The following is a 27,442-nucleotide window of genomic DNA, read 5'->3' as shown; positions in this document are numbered from 1 at the left end:
CTCCTTGTTTAAAATAACAATAGTGCTGGATTTATCAGCCTTTGTTATATGAATGGAAGGATCGGCTCTTAACTCCTGTAAGCTTCGTCTGAATCTTTCGGGAAAATTGTTTGTTTGGGGCGTCAACATTGAACCATAAACAATACCTTTAACCAGGTTTAGGTTTTGTGAAGACAGAGAGTTATGTTTTTCAAGCTGTAACAATGAACTAGCAATTTTAACTGCAGAAGGTTGATTTGAAATGGCAAAAGACATACCATAACCCAAAGCAGTAACCACATTTTCACATATCGTTTTGGACGACAGATTCAACACGTTGTTAGGATTAGATTTCTTGTTCCAATCACTATTTTTAATCAAACTTTCTAACTTGCGCTTAAGAATTTTCTGTAACTGATTAATTTTTCCGCGTAAGTCACTATATATTTCATCCATCAGAAGATTTTTCCAGTCCAAAGGTATTGCGTGATGAAAGTTTCTTTTTGCTGTATCCAGGCTTTTGAAAACAGAACGTTCCTTTGATTTTGTAACTTCAATGTGTTTTTTCAAAATGGTAGCACAGAAATCACTAAACGGTTCATCACCTAATTTGAGCAGACGGGCAGGTAGCAGAGACTTGGGTACAACTTGCTCACCAAGACATTGTTTCAGGAATTTGAGGCGGATGCGGGAACAGTGCGCTTTCACTAGTAGAGAAGCGAAGGTGGTCACGAAGGAAGCAGTCTGAGGGAACAGCAAAGCAAAAGAGCGCGTGGTTCTCATTATGTGTGTATATCACGAAAATAAACACGTGATTAAGAATGTGACAATGTCAGACCACGGAGGAAAAATGAAACAGGAAATTTCCTTAAGTACTTTCGTATATTAAATACATCTTCAGAAGGTCATTTTACAGATCGAGTGATGGGTATAAATAGGCAGGAGAGAGTGGTGAAGTAAGGTGAGGTACAATACTTGGACAATGCAGAAGGCCCATTGGCCCATCAGATGCACCCAATAGTGAATAGTGTTCCTGTCACTCCTGATGTAAAGTTAATCAGTTTTGACGTTTGTTCCTTGTTCACAAAGGTACCGGTCGATGATATTCTCGATTATCTTGCTCGTGAACTAATGAGCCATGACTTACCTCTTTCTGCTGATATTATTGTCAGTCTTGTTAAGTTGTGCATTAAAGAATGTAAATTTACCTTTAATAATGAGTATTATTTACAGACTTTTGGAATGGCAATGGGGAATCCTCTATCGCCATTGCTCTCAAACCTGTACATGGAATTCTTTGAAAAGAAATTTGTTTCAAAAATAACTCCTGGAATCATTCCTTGGTTTAGATATGTTGATGATATCTTGTGTATTTGGCCTTCAGATGTAAACACAGACGAATTTGTAGCCAAACTTAATGATCAAGTCACCTCCATAAAATTTACTATGGAGACTGAAATTGATAAATGTTTGCCATTCTTAGATGTGCTTATTCATAGGGAAAACTCTTCATTAAAGTTTAGTGTTTACAGAAAACCTACGAACAATTTATCTTATGTTCATTATTTTTCAGGGCATAAATACAATGTAAAAAAGTCAATTTTTTCTTCAATGTATCTAAGAGCTCTTCGAGTTGTGAGTTCAGAATTCTTAGATGAAGAATTTAAGAATATTGATGCGATTGGTCTTAAGCTTTGTTACCCACTGAATTTTTTGGAAGTTTGTCGTAACAAAGCTCGTCGTACATATTATAATAATGTATGCAGTGAAAGGACTCGCCCAAAGAATGTGTTATGTTTACCATATTTCTCTGGGTTTGAGAATATTGTCAAGGCCTTGAAACTTTTTAATATAGATGTAATGTTTAGCTACGAAAACACTGTTGGTAAGCTATTAGTAAGGAACAGCCCTCGTAGTGATAATTGCGTCATTTATAAAATACCTTGTAAGGAATGTAATAAGTTCTATGTCGGGCAAACATCTAAAGATTTAAAATGTAGAATATCGCAACATAAATACTCTGTAAGACATGGCCAATTATCTAATGCTTTGTTTGTGCATTTGTCAGAAAAAGCTCACCAAATTGATTGGGAGAGTGCGTCTTCAATAACAAATTGTAAAAGCACCTATAACAGAAACATAATTGAATCCGCTTTGATACAGATCACCAAAGAAAGTAATTTGAATATTAGCAGTGGTCTATATAACTTAGATCCATTTCTAATAGATCAGCTAAAGGGCGATTTAAGTAGAATCATTGAAAAACATTTGTCTCACTAATTTATTGTATATATTTACCTCTTTATGTTATAATTTCCTATGTATTATGCTTGTATGTCTGCTGTATCAGATGGGCCATTGGGCTACATCGGATGGGCCAATTGGGTGCATCTGATGGGCCAATGGGCCTTCTGCGTTGTCCAAGTATTGTACCTCACCTTACTTCACCACTCTCTCCTGCCTATTTATACCCATCACTCGATCTGTAAAATGACCTTCTGAAGATGTATTTAATATACGAAAGTACTTAAGGAAATTTCCTGTTTCATTTTTCCTCCGTGGTCTGACATTGTCATATATATATATATATATATATATATATATATATATATATATATATATATATATATATATATATATATATATATATATATATATAACTGAAAACTCACACCCCAGAAGTGACTCGAACCCATACTCCCAGGAGCCACGCAACTGGTATGTACAAGACGCCTTAATCCACTTGACCATCACGACCGGACATAATGAGGTGATAGCCGAGGCTATTTGAACCACCCCACCGCCGGCACTCGGATAGTAATCTTGGGCATAGCATTTTACCAAATCACCTCATTCTTTGGGGCACACGTGAGGAACACAAATGCGAACAAGCCTGAATGGTCCCCAGGACAATATGCAACTGAAAACTCACACCCCAGAAGTGACTCGAACCCATACTCCCAGGAGCCACGCAACTGGTATGTACAAGACGCCTTAATCCACTTGACTATCACGACCGGACATAATCAGTTGCATATTGTCCTGGGGACCATTCAGGCTTGTTCGCATTTGTGTTCCTCACGTGTGCCCCAAAGAATGAGGTGATTTGGTAAAATGCTATGCCCAAGATTACTATCCGAGTGCCGGCGGTGGGGTGGTTCAAATAGCCTCGGCTATCACCTCATTATGTCCGGTCGTGATGGTCAAGTGGATTAAGGCGTCTTGTACATACCAGTTGCGTGGCTCCTGAGAGTATGGGTTCGAGTCACTTCTGGGGTGTGAGTTTTCAGTTGCATATTGTCCTGGGGATCATTCAGGCTTGTTCGCATTTGTGTTCCTCACGTGTGCCCCAAAGAATGAGGTGATTTGGTAAAATGCTATGCCCAAGATTACTATCCGAGTGCCGGCGGTGGGGTGGTTCAAATAGCCTCGGCTATCACCTCATTATGTCCGGTCGTGATGGTCAAGTGGATTAAGGCGTCTTGTACATACCAGTTGCGTGGCTCCTGGGAGTATGGGTTCGAGTCACTTCTGGGGTGTGAGTTTTCAGTTGCATATTGTCCTGGGGACCATTCAGGCTTGTTCGCATTTGTGTTCCTCACGTGTGCCCCAAAGAATGAGGTGATTTGGTAAAATGCTATGCCCAAGATTACTATCCGAGTGCCGGCGGTGGGGTGGTTCAAATAGCCTCGGCTATCACCTCATTATGTCCGGTCGTGATGTTCAAGTGGATTAAGGCGTCTTGTACATACCAGTTGCGTGGCTCCTGGGAGTATGGGTTCGAGTCACTTCTGGGGTGTGAGTTTTCAGTTGCATATTGTCCTGGGGACCATTCAGGCTTGTTCGCATTTGTGTTCCTCACGTGTGCCCCAAAGAATGAGGTGATTTGGTAAAATGCTATGCCCAAGATTACTATCCGAGTGCCGGCGGTGGGGTGGTTCAAATAGCCTCGGCTATCACCTCATTATGTCCGGTCGTGATGGTCAAGTGGATTAAGGCGTCTTGTACATACCAGTTGCGTGGCTCCTGGGAGTATGGGTTCGAGTCACTTCTGGGGTGTGAGTTTTCAGTTGCATATTGTCCTGGGGACCATTCAGGCTTGTTCGCATTTGTGTTCCTCACGTGTGCCCCAAAGAATGAGGTGATTTGGTAAAATGCTATGCCCAAGATTACTATCAGAGTGCCGGCGGTGGGGTGGTTCAAATAGCCTCGGCTATCACCTCATTATGTCCGGTCGTGATGGTCAAGTGGATTAAGGCGTCTTGTACATACCAGTTGCGTGGCTCCTGGGAGTATGGGTTCGAGTCACTTCTGGGGTGTGAGTTTTCAGTTGCATATTGTCCTGGGGACCATTCAGGCTTGTTCGCATATATATATATATATATATATATATATATATATATATATATATATATATATATATATATATATATATATATATATATATATATACCACAGGGAAACAGCAAAATCACTCAAGTACAGGCGACTGGCAGGTCAATACCTCTTTATTCCCATAGCGTCTGAGACGCATGGCCCCTGGGGCAAGAGTGCCTTGGGATTTCTCAAGGAATTGGGTTCCAAGCTCATTGACGTCACCAGAGACCCAAGGGCTTCCAGTTTTTTGTTTCAGCGTCTCAGTGTGGCGATCCAGAGGGGGAAATGCTTGCTGCGTCCTCGGTTCTTGTCCAGAAGCGGAGGAGCTTCAAGAGATCCATAACCTTTAGGCATTTGTCTTATATGTTTTGTAACCTTTAAATACACTATATATATATATATATATATATATATATATATATATATATATATATATGACAATGTCAGACCACGGAGGAAAAATGAAACAGGAAATTTCCTTAAGTACTTTCGTATATTAAATACATCTTAATATACGAAAGTACTTAAGGAAATTTCCTGTTTCATTTTTCCTCCGTGGTCTGACATTGTCACATTCTTAATCACGTGTTTATTTTCGTGATATACACACATATATATATATATATATATATATATATATATATATATATATATATATATGTCGTACCTAGTAGCCAGAACGCACTTCTCAGCCTACTATGCAAGGCCCGATTTACCTAATAAGCCAAGTTTTCATGAATTAATGTGTTTTCGACTACCTAACCTACCTAACCTAACTTTTTCGGCAACCTAACTTAACCTAACCTATAAAGATAGGTTAGGTTAGGTTAGGTAGGGTTGGTTAGGTTCGGTCATATATCTACGTTAATTTTAACTCCAATGAAAAAATTGACCTCATGCATAATGAAATGGGTAGCTTTATCATTTCATAAGAAAAAAATTAGAGAAAATATATTATTTCAGGAAAACTTGGCATATTAGGCAAATCGGGCCTTGCATAGTAGGCTGAGAAGTGCGTTCTGGCTACTAGGTACGACATATATATATATATATATATATATATATATATATATATATATATATATATATATATATATATATATATATGTCGTACCTAGTAGCCAGAACGCACTTCTCAGCCTACTATGCAAGGCCCGATTTGCCTAATATGCCAAGTTTTCCTGAAATAATATATTTTCTCTAATTTTTTTCTTATGAAATGATAAAGCTACCCATTTCATTATGCATGAGGTCAATTTTTTCATTGGAGTTAAAATTAACGTAGATATATGACCGAACCTAACCAACCCTACCTAACCTAACCTAACCTATCTTTATAGGTTAGGTTAAGTTAGGTTGCCGAAAAAGTTAGGTTAGGTAGGTTAGGTAGTCGAAAACACATTAATTCATGAAAACTTGGCTTATTAGGTAAATCGGGCCTTGCATAGTAGGCTGAGAAGTGCGTTCTGGCTACTAGGTACGACATATATATATATATATGTCGTACCTAGTAGCCAGAACGCACTTGTCAGCCTACTATGCAAGGCCCGATTTGCCTAATAAGCCAATATTTCATGAATTGTTTTTCGACTACCTAACCTAACTTTTTCGGCTACCTAACCTAACCTAACCTATAAAGATAGGTTAGGTTAGGTAGGGTTGGTTATGTTCGGTCATATATCTACATTAATTTTAACTCCAATAAAAAAAATTGACCTCATACATAATGAAATGGGTAGCTTTATCATTTCATAAGAAAAAAATTAGAGAAACTGGACCATCTCCCACCCACCACCACAAGCCGGCGTGACGCTTGGCGGACCCCTTCCTACCCGGTAGGTTAGGTAGGTTATATATATATATATATATATATATATATATATATATATATATATATATATTATATATATATATATATGCAATTGATGATCACAAAACACTGATCATTTTATGCGGAAAATCCACAGAGAAATATGAAATGAGGTGAACGTTTCGGCTTGTTAAAGCCTTTGTCAACACCAGACTGACTGTTGTACCTAGTAGCCAGAACGTCGTACTCGGCCTGCTATGCAAGGCTCGATTTGCCTAATAAGCCAAGTTTTCCTGAATTAATATATTTTCTCAGTCAGTCTGGTGTTGACAAAGGCTTTAACAAGCCGAAACGTTCACCTCATTTCATATTTCTCTGTGGATTTTCCGCATATATATATATATATATATATATATATATATATATATATATATATATATATATATATATATATATATATAATATAACTCGGCAATGGTCTGTATTGGCTCACTTTCTGTCTATATGCCTTTTCCAGTGAGGTGGCAGTGTCACTTGCGCATCTATGAGGAGGCAAAGTTCTGGCTCTGGTTCCCGATAGGGTGAACAGATTTCCATGGTTGATGTGATCTAATAATTCAAATGATCAAGATAGTTTCAGGGAGCCACTGGGGCTAACCCAGAAATTGGCATTTCATTATATTCAACGCTTGTTTTTAAACCTCCTGTGTCTAACAGCCAGCAGCCTTCTGAATACTTTTTATATTTTACTACTAAGTTTTGATTTGCAAAACTGAATTTTGAATATTCTCTGGTCTTTTATGAATATTTTGACATCAAAATCAATAAGTGATTGGTCTTCATCATACTAAAAAAAAAATGAATAGTAAAAGGATATGATGATATTTTGAATCAGAAGATGCACTGGCACACCCTTGAAATACAAGTGTTGAGATACTGGACTTCCTCAATAATGTTCTTTGTACAGCATATTACTGTACTGTGCTTTAGCCCAATACTAAAATACGCACACATGTTGAAATAAATATTTGGAGAAATGTAGGTACAACAGTATTGTTTAGTTTATTCAAGTAAATTTACCAATTTAGTATTAGAGGTGTACATGTATGTGATAAAAGCTAAGCTTGATATAACACTTTAGGTTATGAAGTTATTGGTGTATTTATGCGCAACTGGGACGAAAAAGATGAAAAGGGTCAGTGCACCGGAGATGTGGATGCAGAAGATGCAGAATGGGTCTGCCGGAGACTGGATATTCCCTTTCGTGAAGTCAACTTTGTTAAGGAGTACTGGAATGATGTGTTTATGTAAGTAATTTTCTTTTTACTTTTTTCATTTAGCATATTCTGTATTGTATTTATTAGTAGAATTTTACCCTTAACCCTTAAACTGCGCAACACATCATGTGACCTGTTGAGTAAAATTACGCAACACCGCATATGACGATGTGATGGAGTACCGCGCAAGATTTGAATGGCCAGTGGGGTAGGGGGCCCCCCCATATGCTGCCCAGGTGCTATAGTAAACAGCTGCCATTTTGTAAAAAAAATCTTGCTCTCGTCACCAACGCGTGGGGGCCTCAGTTACCCAGCAGTCACCATGGCAAGCGCACGGCCAAACGCCTCCTGGGCACGCAGCACGCAGTCACTTACTCAAGTGCATATAACCAGTGAATTAATTTTTGATGGAGAGGAAAGTGATTTTGATGACTGACATTGATAAGGACTTCGCACAATTGACCGATGATAGTAGCACAGACTGTGAATATGAGATGCAGCCTGCTCCCATGGCGAGGCCTACACACTCACCAGACCCGCCTCGCCCAGTGTCTACTCCAATTCACCCACGACCACACAGTTCTTGTACTTATTTAGAGTATAATGACATTTTGGGCGATGAGTCTGAGAAAGGTGACTCCTTTTCTGGTTTTAGTGAAGTGGATTCAGAGCATAGTACTGTACAGGCGTACCTCGATTTAAAAGTTTAATCTGTTCCAGGAGACAGCTCGTAATCCGAAAACTCGTAAACCGAAGCTAATTTCCCCATAAGAAATAATGTGAAATGAATTAATCCGTTCCTGACTACCCAAAAACCTCACCTCAAACTAAATTTTATACCTAATTCATCTAAATTTACACTACAAAAGTATGTTCAAGTTATTACTTACCCTTGCTAATGACTGCTGTTGGTGTATGGAAGATGGTGAGGAGGGAGGAGGAGAGGTGTTACTGTTTGGAAGGGGCATCCCCTTCCAAACACCAGGCAGTGAGGACTTCACTGGTGTGCACTCTCTAGCACGTTTTGCCTGCATACCACTAGGACCTGCTTGTGGCTCATTGCTTGCTTGTCTTACTAAGAATCTGTCTAAAGACACTTGTTTTTCCCTACATTTTAACATATGTCTGTAGTAAGACATCACATTGTCATTTAAAAGGTCAATGCAATGGCCTGCTACAGCTTTATCTGGGTGAGTTTTTTCAACAAAACTTTGCTTCCCATACTTCCCATACTTCACACATTTTCTTAATGAAGAAGGGACATCCTCTATTGCCTCTACTCACAACTATTTTCTTAGGTTGAACCTTACCACTGGCTCTCTTGGGACCCATGACGAGATATATAATAACAACTTTTATGCTCAAATGGCCAAAATCCGACAAAAAACTGTAAATCCTTGTGAAGAATTCAGGCGGGATAGTCACTGGGTGCAAGGCACTGGTAATCTGAGGCACGATCGCTGTACCATCATGCACTAGTCGGCCTGTACACGTATCAACACCCTCTTCTTCTGAGACAACACTCGTTTTCCGATGTAAATTTTCTGAGCAAATCCTACTCGTTTTCCGAAAAACTCGTATACAGGGACACTCGTATTCCGAGGTAACACTGTATTACCATGCCTGTCCCTAGTGCAGTGGTGTTACCAAGCAAGATTTTGTCGTGTCAGCAGCGCCCAGCCAAGTGCCGTCGCATGGCACCACATGAGGAGCCAAGACCCTCATGTTCACATGATTTTACCTCATGTTCACGTAGCACCCATACTTTGGGTAGACGGGCTGTAGATTTCCTCGAACTCCTCCAACGCCGGGCAGGAACCGAGGATGCAGCGAGCATTCCCCCTCTGGATCGCGACACTGAGAAGCTGAAAGAGAAAACTTGCCGCTCTAGGGTCTCTTGTGGTGTCAATGAGCTTGGAACCAAGATCCTTAAGAAACCTTCTTGCACTCTCTCCCCATGGGCCTAGGGTCTCAGACCCTATTGGAACAAAGTTGTACCGATGATCTAATTGCCTGTACTTGGCTGACTTGTCTCTTTCTCTGTGTGTCGCTGTGGCTTCTGCTATGCCAGCAGAGAGGTTGATGTGTGTGGTTGCCCGGGTGGATACGCAAGTATAGTCCCATGCCAACTGTCTGCCACCCTTCCACGGACACAGTGTGATTCCGTCTGGTCAGCCAGCAAAGCTAACAGAGTCATATATATATATATATATATATATATATATATATATATATATATATATATATATATATATATATATATATATATATATATATATATATATATATATATATATAATGTATATATATATATATATATAATATATATATATATTATATATATATAATGCACAACTTGCCTAAACACGCAAGAGAAGTTATACAATATTAGAACACTTTCCCACCAGGAGATTCGAACATTGGTGCAGTGGGTTAAAGGCGTACCAGTTATGCCAGTTGCTGTAAGGCTTCTGTGCTGTCTAGTGTTCGAATCTCCTGGTGGGAAAGTGTTGTGTGTATATATATATATATATATATATATAGGGTGGATATATATATATATATATATATATATATAATATATATATATATATATATATATATATATATATATATATATATATATATATATATATATATATATATATATATATATACTGTAACCCCGCGATTATCCGGGATTCGAACATCCGAAAAACGCCCTTATACGGCCAAAATCGTGAATGGATAAAGTTATCACAATATCCGGCCAAAATAGCCACAGGGACCGGATTAAAGCAGGTTTTCTGCAGAAATTACACTATCCGGTCAGGCCCCCAGATAATCGTGCCTTTGTCCGTATATGAAAACATGAGGCAGGCCATACGGTATTAATCCCGTCTGCCCGAGACTCGAGGCGCATGGTGTAGGTGGGGGTGGGGTGGGTGGGTGGTTTTGGGAGGGTGGGAGGGGTGCGTCAGGAGGGACTACCTGGGTACAGGAATTACCATTAATTTTAGAACAATTAATCATAGCCAAAAACAAATAAAATAACTACTAGTAATTATGTAATAACAAATAAATAAGTTTCCTAAAAGCATTGTGCACAGGCTGAAGTTTCCTTAAAAAATATTGTGAATTTTTTTCCTCCTGGCGGCCTACATAACGCGTTATGGCTGCCCCAAGTGGACCTGTCCAACACTGGTCAACCCATGTGCGTCCGTCCCTCGTGTTATACACAGTGCTGCGCCATTAGTGAAATATTTTTTTAAATAACTTTTTTATTTTCATAGTAACTTTGAACATTTTTGGCCAAGACTATGTCTGGTAGCAGCATCAATCGTTCTGGAGGTGTTAAGAGGAAGAAAGTTGTCCTAACAATTAAAGACAAGTCACAGTTATACTCCTCAACCAGTGCGGCCTCACAGTGTTGCGCCATTAGTGAAATATATTTTTAAATAACTTTCTTAATTTTCATAGTAATTTTGAACATTTTTGGCCAAGAATATGTCTGGTAGCAGCATCAATCGTTCTGGAAGTGTTAAGAGGAAGAAGATTGTCCTAGCAATTAAAGACAAGTTACGTGTTGTTCAAACAGTGAGGCGTCACAGGCAGCCAAGCGCCTTCAACAAGTGAGGCGCCACAGGCAAGCCAAGCTCCTTCAACAAGTGAGGCGCCACAGGCAAGCCAAGCGCTTTCAACAAGTGAGGCGCCACAGGCAAGCCAAGCGCTTTCAACAAGTGAGGCGCAAGCAAGCGCCTTTAACAAGTGAGGCGTCACAGGCAAGCCAAGCGCCTTCAACAAGTGAGGGCATGCAAGCGCTTCAACAAGTGAGGTGCAAGCAAGCACCTTCAACAAGTGAGGCCTCACAGGCAACCCAAATGCCCTCAACCAGTGAGGCTTCAGCAGCTGGCAGTCAAAACTAACTTAGCTTAATGAACTGTACAGTAATTTTAAGTGTTAATTTTAGTGTTGTGTTAGTATAGGTTACGTAAATTGTTAAGAATTTTTAACTTCAAGATGTGTGGCATCAATCAAGAAGACGAACACCAACAAGGTAAGTTGAGGTTTCTAGTTGAATATTTAATAATTGTATGTGGCAAGGCAATTCAAATTATGTTGTTTGTAGTATAAAAATAGTTGGAAATGGTCACTTTTGGACTCGTAGGTGAAAAAGTACCATTATCCGAAAAATGTGATAATCCGGCTGGGGGTCCTTCCCATATAGTCCGGATGATCGAGTGGAGACAGTATATATACAGTGGTACCTCGGAACACGAGTGTCCCTGTATGTGAGTTTTTCGGAATACGAGCAGGATTTCCTTGGAAAATATGTCTCGGAAGGCGAGGGTTACCTCGGAACGCGAGTTTGTTGATACGCGTTCAGGGCGACCTAGCGAGTGGTGGTACGGCGATCGTCGCCCCTCCGCCCCTCAGTTTACCATTGTCTCCCGCTCAGTGACTATCCCTCCTGAATTCTTCACAAGGATTTACAGTTTTATGTCTTTTTTTTGGCCATTTGAGCATAAAAGTTGTTTTTATATATCTCGCCATGGTCTCAAGAAAGCCGTTGATAAGGTTCAACCTAAGAAAATAGCTGTGAGTAGAGGTAGTAGAGGATGTCCCTTTTTGATTAAGAAAATGTGTGAAGTATGGGAAGAACTACAAAGTTGAAAATCGAGTAGTGAGCCTCAACCAGGACCTAGTGGCACTCAGATAAAACGTGCCAGGGAGAGCACACCAGAAAGGTCCTCACTGCCTGATGTGATAATGGAAGGGGACTTCCCTTCCAAACAGTAAGTCCTCTCCTCCTCCCCCCCTCCTCACCATCTTCCATATGCCTACAGCATTCAACAGCAAGGTAAGTAATAACTTGAACATAGTTTTGTAGGTTTATTTAGATGAATTAGGTATAAAAATTTAGTTTGATGTGGGGTTTTTGGGGTAGTCAGGAACGGATTAATTCATTTCCCATTATTTCTTATGGGGAAATTAGCTTCGGAATACGAGTTTTCGAAATACAAGCCGTCTCCAGGAACGAATTAAACTCTTAAACTGAGGTACCCCTGTATATACTGTGGTACCTCGCATAACGATCGCCCCAAAAGACGAACATTTTGGGTAACGAACGGCCTGATCGGCGTCAAATCGTCCTGTATGGTGAATGCTGGTTTGAGTAACGTCAACACCACATGGTGGGGTCGCGCTGCTTCTTGCACATTCTTAGACGCCTCTGACGATGCACATAAATTATGTTGTTCTTGTTTAAAGATGCTAATGATGCTGGGATATAAAAGGGTGACTGCTGAGATGTTGCAAAGCATTGACGTTTTTGTAGGAAAAAAGAAATGAAATGTCTGATATACAACAAATGTCAAAAAGGTTCATTCGGTGTTCGGCAGGTAGGCTGCTCCATTATAACAATCTTTCTTTGTTTCAAATGTGTTCCATTTGTTTTTTATTTGTCATTTACGTCTCAATAATGGAGAAGCCTACCTTACATACACTGAATAAACCATTATGACATTTTCCTTTCTTCAAATGTGTTCAATATTTATTTTTCATTTGTCTTATAGCAAAAGGTTCGTTCGGTGGTCGGCAGGTAGGCTGCTCCATGTTTCTTACATACAAAAAACGTAAATAATAAAAAAAATGAAGAATTTTGAAAACCAGTACAAATGTCGAAAAGGTTCGTTCGGTGGTCTACAGGTCGGCTGCTCCATGTTTCTTAAATAATAAAAAAAAAAAAAACGAAAAATAAAAGAACTGTTGAAACAATTTGAAAAATGGACAAATGCCATAAAGGTTCGTTCAGTGTTTGTCGGGTTGGCTGCTCCATTATTGAGACGTAAGTGACAAATACAAAACAAATGGAACACATTTGAAACAAAGAAAGATTGTCATAATGGAGCAGCCTACCCAACAAACACTGAACGAACCTTTTGCTATAACGAATATGAAAGACAAGGGCTGCTGGCTGGGTTAGTACTGCATGAGCAACCATTTGTAGCACACGTGCCTCTGGCTCTCAAACACCTGTCCCACACGGTGTTGAAAGACTGCGCTCAGTCGGTGCAATTCAGACCCTATTGTTTGAAGAACATAAGGGTCATAACATTGGTGAAGCTAGGCGCAATAAGGGCTAAACACAACGGTCGGATGCCAGTGATACTGCACCTATGAGGATGATACAGCGAGCGTATCTAGTTGTAGCTCTGAGCCCCACCCTTGCCATCTCAAATTTATAAAGATTATACATAGATGAATCGTTTTCTGCGTTCAGTGATGATGCATCTGATACAAGTAGCATAGATGAACAGTGTTAGCGGCTTCCATGGTGGTGTTGTTCATTGATATTTTCAAGAATACCTGAATCTCTTCCTGACTGATGGACACTCTTTGAGGCTAGCTGAATCTCTTCCTGACTGATGGACACTCTTTGAGGCTAGCTGAATCTCTTCCTGTGTGGGACCTTACAAAGCCATCTTTTCAAGACTACCTTACAAATTGAGCTTTTCCTATAATCGTTTTAATACTACCTTATGCTTTACAAGCTTGGCTACATACCACCTACAAGTACTAAAGCCAAGGGTGCACGTGAGTGCGTGATTTGCAAGCACACAGAACAATGAAACAGGAAACGAAAATCTATCTGTAGCTGGTGCAAGGAGAGCAAAGTCGTGCTGTGTACCATGGACTACTTCGTTGACTATTACGCACCTCCAAAGTACTGAGTTTGTAATACAGTGTGTTACTGTGTAAATAGTATGTGAAACTGTATATATTGTAATTTTAGTGAATTTTTACCACGAAATATTGTGACAATACACATTTATTGTGGACACATTACTGACACATGTATCACAGTTTCATGGAAAATTATGAACATTCTACTGTATACATATTGTAAAGGTCACAAATATGCATCATATACGATAAAAGAAACAAATAAAACCGCATTGGAAATGCATAGAAAAAATATTTGAAAATATATTTGTGGCAACACGCGGTGCTTGAATGGCCTGCGCGACCGTGTCTGGGAGCTTCACACACGGGCGACCAGGCCCTGATGACGTCACAGCGCACCTTGTCCACGCCCGCACAGCCAAAGTAAGTGGAATTTGGTAATTATTTTTACATAGACATGTTTAGGGACGGTAATTTATCATTTTGCAAAGAAAAATGATATTTTGGTGAACATTTGATGTCATGCACACTGGGGGAATTTCACAATAAACACAGTGCATCACACTGGTTACATGGGGGACACTCGTTTTGTATGACGTCCGTTTCACATAACGAACATGGAACGGATTAAATTCGTTATGCGAGGTACCACTGTACTTGTTTATGCTATTATGTAGCGATGATATTATTAAAGAAGACCCCTGACTGTGATAAAACTGACCAGGTTCTGACAATAGCAGGATTGTGGTGATATTTAGCGCTGTGCTCCATGGAGGGAGGGTGGTGGCATTGTCTTCTGACTGTGTGGCCACCTTTTATTGACTACACTCACCATACCAGCTTAGTGGTTCGCTATGGTGAACACAAATGTAGATACTTATATATAACGTGTGTATAGAGGGTATAAAAAGCAAGAGGAGTAGGTTGGGAGCCGCCATTTTGGTGAGGGCGGTGGCATCGTCTGCACGATTTATCATGTTGTTTACTGGTGACCACGATGGTCTTTGGGCACCATACCAGTTTACTTGTACAAGTATGGTGAATAAAACAGGTAGATATTTATATATAATGTGTGTATATAGCGTAATAACACCACAAACAGTATTGATGGAGGAAAAATATTAGTGTGTCTCGCCTTGAGGGTGGCAGCCATCAGCTGACTGTGTGAGGTCCTACGTCTTTGTGCCTTTACTCACCATACAAGCTTAGATGTACAGTTATGGTGAACAAAACATGTAAATACTTATATATAACATCTGTATATAAAAGCAAAAACAGTATGGTGGGAGGAGAATGGTGGCAAGTCAGGTGAGGTGAGGGAGGGAGGGAGTGGCGGGCTGCCACTGGCTGTCACTGGCACTGCCACTCAGCATGCCAACTTAGTGATTCGTTATGGTGAACACGAATGTAGATACTTATATATAACGTCTGTATATAGTGAATAAAAGCAAAAACAGTATGGTGGGAGGAGAATGTGGGCAAGTGAGGTGTCGAGGGAGGGAGGGAGTGAGTGGCTGGCTGCATGGTACACGGTGGTCACGCCTCGTTACTTTTTGACTCATAATAGCAACTTAGTGGTTCGTTATGGTGAACAAAACATGCAGATACTTATATATAACTTGAGTATATAGTGTAATAACTGACAAAGTATTTGTTCACTGTTTGATGAACATAATTGAATCAGCAATATGCACACCATATTTTTGAGTACAGTGATGATTCACTCATTTTATTATATAAATATATCACACTACACACTATTGAATAATATTACAGCAAAAAAAAAAATACGAAAAATCAGTCAGAGACAGCAGTCCCCGTGGCGCAGTGGTAAGATACTCGCCTGGCGTTTCGCAAGCGCCTCGCCTTGGGTTCGAATCCTGGCCGGGGAGGATTGACCGGGCGCCAGTCCTTAACTGTAGCCTCTGTTCACCCAGCAGTGAATGGGTACCTGGTTGTTAAACGATTCGGCGGGGTCGTATTCCAGGGAAATTAGGGTTAAGGACCTGCCCAAAACGCTACGCGTACTAGTGGCTTTACAAGAATATATAAATAATTAGGCAATTATCTCTTTGTGGCAACTCCGGCCTAACAGCTGGTGAGCAATGGGACGCACACTGAGTCAGCGCCTGTTTTTTGCCAGACTTCCCCGCCCTATAGCGGGCAATATATGCCACTTATGATTTTTTTATTATTTTTCCCATGATCAGTGAACACAAATTAACAGGTTAGGAACAAAAAAATATTTCTTTTTTTTTATGCGCCTGTGGATGTCAAATGGTATATAGCCATGTGCCATTTAACCCTTAACATGCTCGGGGTTTAATATCCTGTCATCCCCACAGGCGCATGTCATTTTGAAAAAAATAAAATTATTTTTCCTTCCTAACCTGTTAATTTGTGTTCACTGATCACAGGAAAAATAATAAAAAAATCGTAAGTGGCATATATTGCCCGCTATAGGGTGGGGAAGTCTGGCAAATTATAGGCGCTGACTCAGCATGCGTCCCAGGCGGTCTGTTGCTCGCCAGCTGTCAGGCCGGAGTTGCCACAAAGAGATAATTACCTAATTATTTCAATGTCTCTGATTGATCTTTCATAGTTTTTTTGCTGTAATATTATTCAATAGTGTGTAGTTTGATATATTTATATAATAAAATGAGTGAATCATTGCTGTACTCAAAAATATGGGGTGCATATTGTTGATTCAATTATGTTCATCAATCAGTGAACAAATACTTTGTCGGTTATTACACTATAAGCACAGGTTATATATAAATATCTGCATGTTTTGTTCACTATAACGAACCACTAAGTAGCTATTATGAGTCAAAAAGTAATGAGAAGTGACCGCTATGTACCAGCCAGCCACTCCCGCCCTCCCACCAGTCATCTGACTCACCCACATTCTCCTCCCACAATACTGTTTTTTCTAAAATTCACTATATACAGACGTTATATATATAAGTATCTACATGTTTTGTTCACCATAACTGTACATCTAAGCTTGTATGGTGAGTAAAGGCACAAAGAGTAGGACCTCACACAGTCAGCTGATGGCTGCCGCCCTCAAGGTCAGACGCACTAATATTTCTCCTCCAACAATACTGTGTGGTGTTATTACGCTATATACACACATTATATATAAATATCTACCCGTTTTATTCACCATACTTGTACAAATAAACTGGTATGGTGCCCAAAGACCATCGTGGTAACCAGTAAACAACACCGTCGTCTGCACGGTCCCGTCGTGCAGCATGCAGACGACGCCACCGCCCTCACTAAAATGACGGCTCCAAACCTTCTCTTGCTGTTTATACCCTCTATACACACGTTATATATAAGTTTCAACATTTGTGTTCAACATAGCGAACCACTAAGTTGGTATGGTGAGTGCAGTCAATAAAAGGTGGCCACACACAGAAGACATCGCCACCACCCTCCCTCCCACAGCATTACTCCTCCCTTCATGGCGCACAGCACTAAATATCACCACAATCCTGCTATTATCAGAACCCTGGTCAGTTTTATCACAGTCAGGGGTCTTCTGTAATAATATCATCGCTACATAATAGCATGAACAAGTATATTTTGGCATTTTTAGGCGATGCTGTGGTCACAAGCTGAACAGCAGTGCTGTTAGCTCATGCTGCGTGCATCAGGCTTGGTTGCTCACTCAATACTGAGGCCAATAACACCCGAGAGTTTGGCCCACAATTTAAAAAAAAAATGGCGTCTGTTTACAAGAGCCCTGATGAAGGTGTGGTGAACCCCGTGTATCCGCGGGCCGTTTAAATTTTGCGTAGTACTCCAACACATCATATGACGTGATGCGCAGTTGACTGGAACAACGTCCAACACGTCATATGACGTGATGCGCACTTTAAGGGTTAAGGATTAATAAATGGTTACGTAATTAAAAGAAAACTGTCTTTCAGACACAATTAATCTACCTTTATACAAGAGACATAAATACTCAACTTATGTAACCCAGACGAGGTCTCGCAGCTGTCTGACTAGCGTGGTGTCAGGACGCCCCGCATTCACTCACAAAATATGACGAATGTTAAATAAGGACTTCTTAATAATTACAATTATATGAACAACCACTTGTTCTCAAAACACATAATAGTGTAATTAAAATATAACAGGTATATATATAAATATAAATTACAATGCCACATGAATAATTATAGTAAATTAACAAAGATATGAATATTAAAGAGTGACATCTGGAACTCCCATAATTGAACAGGTCCAGGAATTCTACTTTCCAGAATCTAACAGGTATTAGACGTGTACAGAGTAACCCCGCTCCTGTCTCCTGATATTGCCAACTCATTATCATGAATTTATATACATATCCGACTAGAGATACGTAACACCTGGCTTCCTGGCTTACCTTGCCATTTGGCATTTTCCGGATCTCGCGGTGTCACTTCTCACGAGTCTCGTATCAGAACCACAGTGTCTCCGATCTCCTGGCGAGCTCGCTATCATTGGGAAGTTGTCTGTACGGTCCTTCTCATTCCATGCCAACTTGGGTTCCGGCTCTGCTTGCTCGGTGGTCACACCCAAGGTTTTCCCGCGGCTCTGCCTCTTCCTACGCTTGATCGGTTCATGGCGGGGCTGGTTCGGTTCTGTCTCGAGTATCTCACCATCTATTGGTGGTCAGGTGGCTTCGTTGACGGTGTCCCACCTGCGTGCTTCATGAATGGCATGGTTCACCTCCGGCCTGCTCTTGCGCTGCTTGAGCCGTCCTGGTTCTTGGATTGCGTGGTCTTTTCTCTTCTCGGTTTGTGGTGGCCCCTTCAGTTCTGATTTGTTTTCCGAGGCTCTTTTCTTGTTGGCGTTGGCCTCTGGGGGTCGGTTTGGAGTGATTCTTGCCCTCCTCCACCGCCTGGGTTTCGGCTCTTTTTAGTTCTCCTGATAGGTTTGTTCGCTTGCGGCCGTCTCCTTCTTTCTTGCGAAGACTGGCACGGCTGCTTTCTGGAGGGATTCTTGGGCTGTTTGATGCTTGGTTGGTTTGGCCGGGGATGCATTGTGTGTTGTGTTCAGTTGCGCACTGAGCCGTGCTTGGCGTGCCACGGCTGCCGTGACCAGGGTCACGCTTTGGGTTGTTCCAAGTTCCCCCTCTTCCCTGTTTCAGGGTGTAGTTTTCTTGGGTTGTCCGCGGGGTGGTTCGATCCTGCCAGCCTGCTGTCTGTCCCCGTGCCCATGTCGTTTGTTAGTTGGCTCAGCTTTCCTTCGTTGATGTTCCTGGGACTTGTCAGGCCTGTGTGGCCTTGGGTTAGCAGTTGTCGTTTTTGTCTCCGCTTCGCTTTGGAGGTGTGCGTCTTCCGCCTCCCGGGTTTGGTCCCTCTTGTTTTCGACTTTGGGTAAGTAGCTCTGGCGAGCCAACGGGGCTTCCCCCAGAAAACCAGTGTTGAAAGTAATGAAATGCCATTTTCTGGGCGAGACCCGGAGGCTCCCCCGGCAACCCTTCCTCCACCCGGTCGGCGGTTTTTCGCGTGTTTTGATGTCCAGCCTCAGAACTGAGAGGTGGATTCCCGGCACTGGGGTCTGAGGCTCCCCCTTCCCTCTACTGGGGAGGGGGAGCTGGGCAGACAGTGGCGCTGTGACGTGTGACATCATACTCATTTGCCCGTTTCTGTTTGGGGAGTTCTATTCACTTGTTCGGCTTTTTGTCGCAATTTTCACCAGAATAAGGGTTTGTTTTGGAACGCTTACCTCTCTGGGTGTCTGACCCCCGGCCAGGTTCTGGCTCGTGGTTCCCGGTAGGCCCACAGAACTCCATACACATGACTGATGCCGAAGTTTGACATTAGCATATCATCCTGGAAAGTTCCGGGAAGCCTCCGGGTCTCCCAGAAAATGGCGTTTCATTACATATAACACTGGTTTTTTGGGCGCCTATCTTTCTGGGTGCCAGATCCAGTTGATGGCAGACAGAGAATGCTCCCAACTCACAGTGGTTTCTATAGGCCATTGCTCCTCGTGCCTCTCTGAGGGAGCCAGGTTCTGGCTCGTGGTGCCCAGTAGGCAAGAACTTCATGCACTTTGATGCCAGTAAGCTAATAGTTACATATCAGCCTGGATAACTCTGGGAAGCAAACAGGGCTCCTCTCAGAAATATTAAATTAGTGTATCTTTTAAGTTATATCTTAAGGTATATAAGGTTTAGTTTTTATAATCTATATTTTCCCCATGACAGGTACATGATAGAAGAATATAAAGCCGGTTTTACACCTAATCCTGACATCATGTGCAATAAGAAGATTAAGTTCTCTCCCTTTCTCCAGTATGCAAAAGACAATTTTAACAGTGAAGTTATTGCAACTGGACATTACGCACGAACATCCTATGATGATGACCTCAAGAACTATGATCCCAAGAAAGGTGAGAATATGTAAGGTAATTTTATTAGTATTCTTCTGGGAGGGCTCCAGTACTGTATCTAGATAGCTCCACCTAAGTTGATTTGCACTAGGCCATTGGAAATCTTAAAAATCTTTCTGGAGACCAGAGGCCAAAACCTTTTCCTCTCATTAAAGTGCAAGGAGCAGAGGATTTAAGATCACTAACCAAAAGAAATAATCACCAGAAAGGTAGAATGAATCAAAACAGACAACAGCAAGGTAAAATAAAAATAAACCCCAGCAAAATATAAGGTGGGAAATAAACAAAAAGTATAGTTCAGTATAGGGTATAGTACAGTACAGTACAACCTCGATTCAACGTACCCCCAATTCAACGAATCTCCGGCTAGTATTGCTAACAACACCTGCTCGTATTTTCTTATAAATAATGGGAGTGCAGGTGTCTATATATCAATAATAAACAGTTTTAACTACATGAGACAAGAAATACACCTTGGGGTACAATTTTACAAAAGGGATTTTTATTTAACAATACCAGATTATCTCACACTGATTAGAACAGGGGGAGGTGTACGTAAACCTACATCAGGATTGATACAAAGTAAGTGGGGGGAGGAGGTTCCTTCCCACCAACACACACCTCAGTAGGCAACTGGCACAAGGGTCCACACACAACAGTTTAGGCCTCTACAAATTGGGGCTTAACGTCATTACTATATTCCACTCTTCTTGGGTAACTACAAGGGGCATAGGTTTTTAACAATGTACTGTTCTGACCACAATACACAAAGGGATGGACAAAGTAAATGTGGGTAACACCATGTGACACAGAGCTGAGCACATGCACATGAATTAATAACATACCACTCAACCTACACACAGGGTTCTAAAATCATTATTTCTACAAATTCCTATCTCTAAATCATACAAAAGGGGAAGCACCATTATAAAACCATCTAATACTGCACATATCATATTGTTGGAGACCATCCAAGACACACAAGTCACTGGTCCTGCTCTCACTGCTTCTCTCCCCCAAGTGAACAAGAGGGCTTGCAAATGTTTTTGCCTGCCTGGTTCCAATAATGTCTCATCCCTATACATGTCATCCACATTTCCCAATAGTTCATTTATATGTCTTATAATGTTCCAGGCTGTTTTTCTACATTTCTCATCCCTATACATGTCATCCACATTTCCCAATAGTTCATTTATATGTCTTATAATGTTCCAGGCTGTTTTTCTACATTTCTCATCCCTATACATGTCATCCACATTTCCCAATAGTTCATTTATATGTCTTATAATGTTCCAGGCTGTTTTTCTACATTTAACACTGTTGTTTCTCTAAATTTTCTTCCATTGAATCTGTTCTTCAGCCATTTTATTACTTTTGTTTACATTGGTTTTAGGGGATGACATTTTCCTGTTAAGTTGATGCTCTGTATATCTGCAGGGGCGGGGGTAAAAGTACCAGACTGTTTTTCAACATTTAACACTGCTATTTCTCCCTACACAAGGGTCTCTCTCTCTCAAATAATATTCACGTGGAAGATACTGGAGGGCCAAGTACCAAATCTACACAGTAAAATAACATCGTACTGGAGTGAACGATATGGAAGAAAATGCAGAATAGAACCAGTGAAGAGCAGGGGTGCCATAGGCACAATCAGAGAACACTGTACAGTATAAACATCAGAGGTCCACGGTTGTTCAACACCCTCCCAGCAAGCATAAGGAATATTGCTGGAACAACCATGGATATCTTCAAGAGGAAACTAGATTTATTCCTCCAAGGAATGCCGGACCAACCGGGCTGTGGTGGGTATGTGGGCCTGCGGGCCGCTCCAAACAGCAGCCTAATGGACCAAACTCTCACAAGTCAAGCCTGGCCTTGGGCCAGGCTTGGGGAGTAGAAGAACTCCCAGAACCCTATCAACCAGGTATCTCTTGCAGTACTCACCCGGTTCAATGAACAATGGTTCGCCAAAGCGGGGGATGTTTGGATTTGCTTACGATGTCGAAACAGAGTTTACAGACTGGTGGAAAACTTTCCCATTCTATCACAGATTACAATTAATAATTCCCTCATATGACAAGTTCGATCACACAAGTGAAGCGCACAAGTGGACCGCACAAGTGGACTGCACAAGTGGTCCACAAGCTTACGATGTTGGGACTTAGTTCACAGAGTTGTGGAAAACTTTCTCATTCTATCACAGATTACATTTAATAATTCCTTCATTAGACAAGTTGGATCACACAATTAAGTGGACCACACAACAAGTGAACCATATGAACCAAACACCAGCCAGAATGGTTTACACTAAAAGTGAACCATATGAACCAAACACCAGCCAGAGTGATCCACCCAAATGAACGACTGAGTTTCCATGATTTTCGTTCACTGATTTGTGGCACACGTATCTTTGTAAATTAATTTAAAGACTGAAGCGTGATTAACTAGCTACATGTGGTAAAATCTCCCTATAGACATTTTCTGTGATGACACAAGGTGAGTGAGGGTGGACAGATATGGGAATAATGCAACCCGTTCTCACACAAGACAGCACATATATGACTTAATGCTTAAAGTCAATATGTTGAATATGAATTAGTATATATGTGATATATTCCCAGTTACTTTTTTTTACCAAGGCCCAAACTCTTCCTCACGTACCAATTTACGTGTCACAGTACCCGTCCGTCAACATAGATAGCAGAATATTCGTGATTGGCTCAATTATAAGGAAAATTGTAGTTTTCAGGTCCCACATGGGTTGTGAAATTTACCTACTATTGTCCATGCTCTTAGAATATTACAGATCAGCTACTTCCTATTGAAGGCTCGTAGTTTTGTTTTGAGAAATATTAGTTGTTCTTAGTAAATTATAATAAGCACTAAAAATTATTACATAGAATAACAGTCCTTCACCAATCAATATTATATACCATAGTTTGTGCTTTACAAATCTTTAAAGGATGTTTTGTAGGAACGCTAACAGAAAACGATGTTACGTTGGAATGTCTATGGGGTAAACTACTACAAACAGGACGGTATTGTGTCTACTATACCAACTATAGCTAGGATGGGTATATTGTCACCTACCGCCTGTTAGGTGGGAAAGGGATCTAATACCACCCACAGGATGGGTATGAGGGGTCACATCCACCCACAGGATGAGTATGGGGATCACATCCACCCACAGGAAGGGTATGGGGTCCAATACCACCCACAGGATGAGTATGGCGTCCACTACAACCCACAGGATGGGTATGGGGCTCCAACCACCCATAGAATGGGTATGGGGCTCCAACCACCCATAGAATGGGTATGGGGCTCCAACCACAAATAAAATGGGTATAGGGTCCAATAACACCCACTGGATGTGTATTGCGTCCATTGCCGCGCGTCGAGCTCGAAAACCGCAGCATTCATCTCAGAACCATGCCTATTTCACACAGATTCCTTAATAAACGTAAGAGTTTTATATGTCACAAGAAAGATAGAAATATAAGCTTCATTCTAAATACCTTACCATGGGCATATTTAAATTTAAAGCGAAGATACGTGTACTTTTATAATAGCCAAGCTTTAACCCCGGACAGATTGATCGACCGAGCAACTCTCTCTCAGAACAATGTTTATTTCACGTGAATTCGTTAATAAACATATATGTTTTATATGTCTCAAGAAAGGCAGACATATAAGCTTCACTTTAAACACTTTACCATGGACAGATTTAAAGTTCTAATGAAGATACATGTATTTTAAAAATTACGGAGCTCCCACCCCGTACAGACTGAACGCAGAGCAACTCTCTCAGATCAATGTTTATTTCACGTAAATTCGTTAATAAACACAAATGTTTTATGTCTTAAGCAAGATAGAAATAAGAGCTTCATTTTAAATACATTACAATAGACATATTTATAGCTCAAGTGAAGATACATATGTTTTTATAGTAGCGCTCAGTAGCTTGTCGGGCATGGAGTGCAGACGCCTACGCACTTGCCGATATATTGTATAATTAACAAAGATACGCTAATAAAGCCTAAAATCTTATATGCCTCCAGAAAGATCGAGATATGAACATTATTATGATTTCACCAAATGAAATATATCATGTTCGAGAACAAAGATATATCAATTTTAAATTAAGTTTCGACTCTTGCTCAGGCGAGAGAGAGGGAGCGACTCTCGCCCCATCTATTGGAGATTCTGTCCACTAAAGACCCAAAGCAACTCAAACCCTCCTAGCATTATTTAAGTAATGAAGTAATATGGTATATTTACTATAATGTGGGTGCTGAATGCAGAACATGAGAAAACATATATTTACTCCAAACTAATATAATTTCATTATGAAATAAGTAAATAAGTAGCATCAAAGGAAGTCGACGGTCCAAGCGTCAATGTTGTGGAGCGACTTATCCAAGATATATCGTTGTTTGGAAAGTGTTTGTTGGCATATCCAGTTGTCGCACTTCTCTGCACAAATTATCACAAGTTTAAATTATAATGTTAACAAGTAGAATACGTATTTTTAATAAAATCTAACATAACTAGCCAGAAAACATTTAACATTTATTAAAAAAATATATGTTTGGAAGTTAAATTGACTTCATAGGACAATTGTTTTGTTATATCAACCAATATATCTTTGTTATATTGTTTTTGTTATATCAACCAATCCTTGTAAAAATTTATTGTATGTATGTACCTTACCTAAATAAAATTGTATTGTATTGTATTGTATATATACTCGTTATTCGTTGACATGCGTTCGCTACTTAAACTACCATGTACTGTACTTATGTAAAATCTCCCATGTCTCTTCGCTCATCTCACCGAACCCTACAGGCTCTTTGATATATTGTTTAATTAATTGAGCTTCACAAATAAAGCTTATAATTGTATATGTTATCAAAAAGGCAGAGCTTATTTTAGTTCATTTATTATGCACCCCATACCCATCCTATGAGCGATAGTGGAGTGTTACAGAGGCACTTAATGGGCTCAGGGACTGAGCCCCACAATTCATATAGCCAAGCAAGTTATAATCTTGATAAGCTAGTTACAAAAGTCAATGCACATTGTCACATCAACAATGGGCTCGAGTCCGACCACAAGTACAGTTTATAATTTAAGCAACTGACATATATGGAGGGCTAGTGTCACAATTGATATGTTTATCCTACACATAACCCCCTCTCCCCCATCCAATGGGCAGCGGTGGATAGGTTACAATCAAGTCGTTTTTTGCGTTTTATTCAGAGATTAGATCTTATTGGGAGAGGAAAGATATTCATATTTTAAAGAAGGCTTCTTGGCTGATGCTCTCCATTGATGGAAAATATACAACCTTTTGAAAATCAATGTTAGTTTGATCTAGATATTGTAATTAACAAAAGTATTTATGTCATCTGAAAGGTAGAAATATAGACTACATTTAAAATCCTTTGTCATAAATATAACTGAAGTGAAAACGAAGATATATGCGTTTTGATAGTTACTTGATGGCTTGCTCTGAGAGTGTGAAGCCCTGCACACCAGCCAATAAATTGTATAATTAGTTTCCATATATTTTAATTAATCTTAAAAATCTATATGTCAGAAGAAAGGAAGATGTAGCCGTTAATGTGACAACATTTAAAAATATATATATATCTTAAGTTAAATAAATAATACCACCTTATTGCCGGTGTCCGGACACATGAAAACTACCTAGGTATCAGTATCCAGCCAGGCGGGGATCACAGGCTGCTCAATACTGATAAATTATGTAATGCACTACTTGTGGTCCATCTCGAACCCATTTATGATGTGACGACTTATAGTGAATTTTGTAACTAGCTCATCAAGATTGTAACTTGCTTAGCTAAATGAATTGTGGGGTTCGGTCCATTCATTTTCTTTCTTTATTATGCACCCCATAATACACATCCCGTGGGCGGTGGTGTAAAGGATTACAGAGGCACATAATCGGTTCAGGAACTGAACCCTCTAGTTCGTTTAGCTAAGCAAATAACAATCTTTTGACGCTAGTTACAAAATTATTAATGTACACATACTTATGCATACATGTACATATTCATACGTATACATATATACATACACATACATATTTAATCACCACCACAAATACACACATCAGTAATCTTTTGTGTCACAAGTGATTCAACAAGAGGCTCACAACAGTCACTATACAAGGCACTTTACATTTATGGTGAGTCACACAGTTACTAGTCTTGCTGCACACCCACCCAACTGGGCGGCAGCTTTACAGTCATGTGCTCCACACCCACCCAACTGGGCGGCAGCTTTACAGTCATGTGCTCCACACCCACCCAACTGGGCGGCTGCTTTACAGTCATGTGCTCCACACCCACCCAACTGGGCGGCAGCTTTACAGTCATGTGCTCCACACCCACCCAACTGGGCGGCAGCTTTACAGTCATGTGTATGCATTACCTACAGTAAGCAAATTTTGGATACTTCGCTAAGATTTCGGGCAGCACATCATTATGAATGAAGTACTTACACATTTCATGGACACTATTGATGTTGTTATCTTTAAATTCCGCGATTTTTCACATTCCATTATATAATGACGCAAAGTATGCGAATAGTTCTGCTGACAGAGTTTACATTTAGTCAAATCTACATCATCAGATGTTACAAATTCCCAGAGGTACTTGTAGCTGAGCCTAAACCTAGCAGTGGTAACATCTAGAAGTCTGCTAACATTATTGGATGACCCATAGACGAGCGATTCATCAAAGTTTATACAATATTGTGAAATTGAGAGTCAGTGTAGTAACATAAATTGGTAAATCATAAATATTGTAAGTTAAGAATCTGATGCATGTGTGTGTGTTGGGGGGGGGGGGGCGGGGGTTATTCCCTTGGTAAGCGAGAGTGGAAAGTAACCTTAGACGTACTGCGG

At 40.4% G+C, this 27,442-nt stretch overlaps 1 protein-coding gene across 3 annotated transcripts in view; it reads left to right on the top strand.

Moving 5' to 3' along the window:
• LOC123745083 (mitochondrial tRNA-specific 2-thiouridylase 1) overlaps positions 1 to 27,442 on the top strand; it is a 95,926-nt gene that overhangs the window by 8,090 nt on the left and 60,394 nt on the right. For all 3 annotated transcript variants that reach the window (XM_069306257.1, XM_069306258.1, XM_069306256.1), the window contains exons 2-3: positions 7,308 to 7,473; positions 20,327 to 20,511. In XM_069306257.1, coding sequence (XP_069162358.1) covers positions 7,308 to 7,473; positions 20,327 to 20,511 — 351 coding nt within the window. The remainder of the gene's footprint in view (positions 1 to 7,307; positions 7,474 to 20,326; positions 20,512 to 27,442) is intronic.

This window comes from Procambarus clarkii, chromosome 57 (genome assembly GCF_040958095.1).
Source record: "Procambarus clarkii isolate CNS0578487 chromosome 57, FALCON_Pclarkii_2.0, whole genome shotgun sequence".
Classification (NCBI taxonomy): domain Eukaryota; kingdom Metazoa; phylum Arthropoda; class Malacostraca; order Decapoda; family Cambaridae; genus Procambarus; species Procambarus clarkii.
The sequence above is the reverse complement of the archived record's forward strand: the minus strand, read 5'-3'. Positions and strand labels throughout refer to the sequence as shown.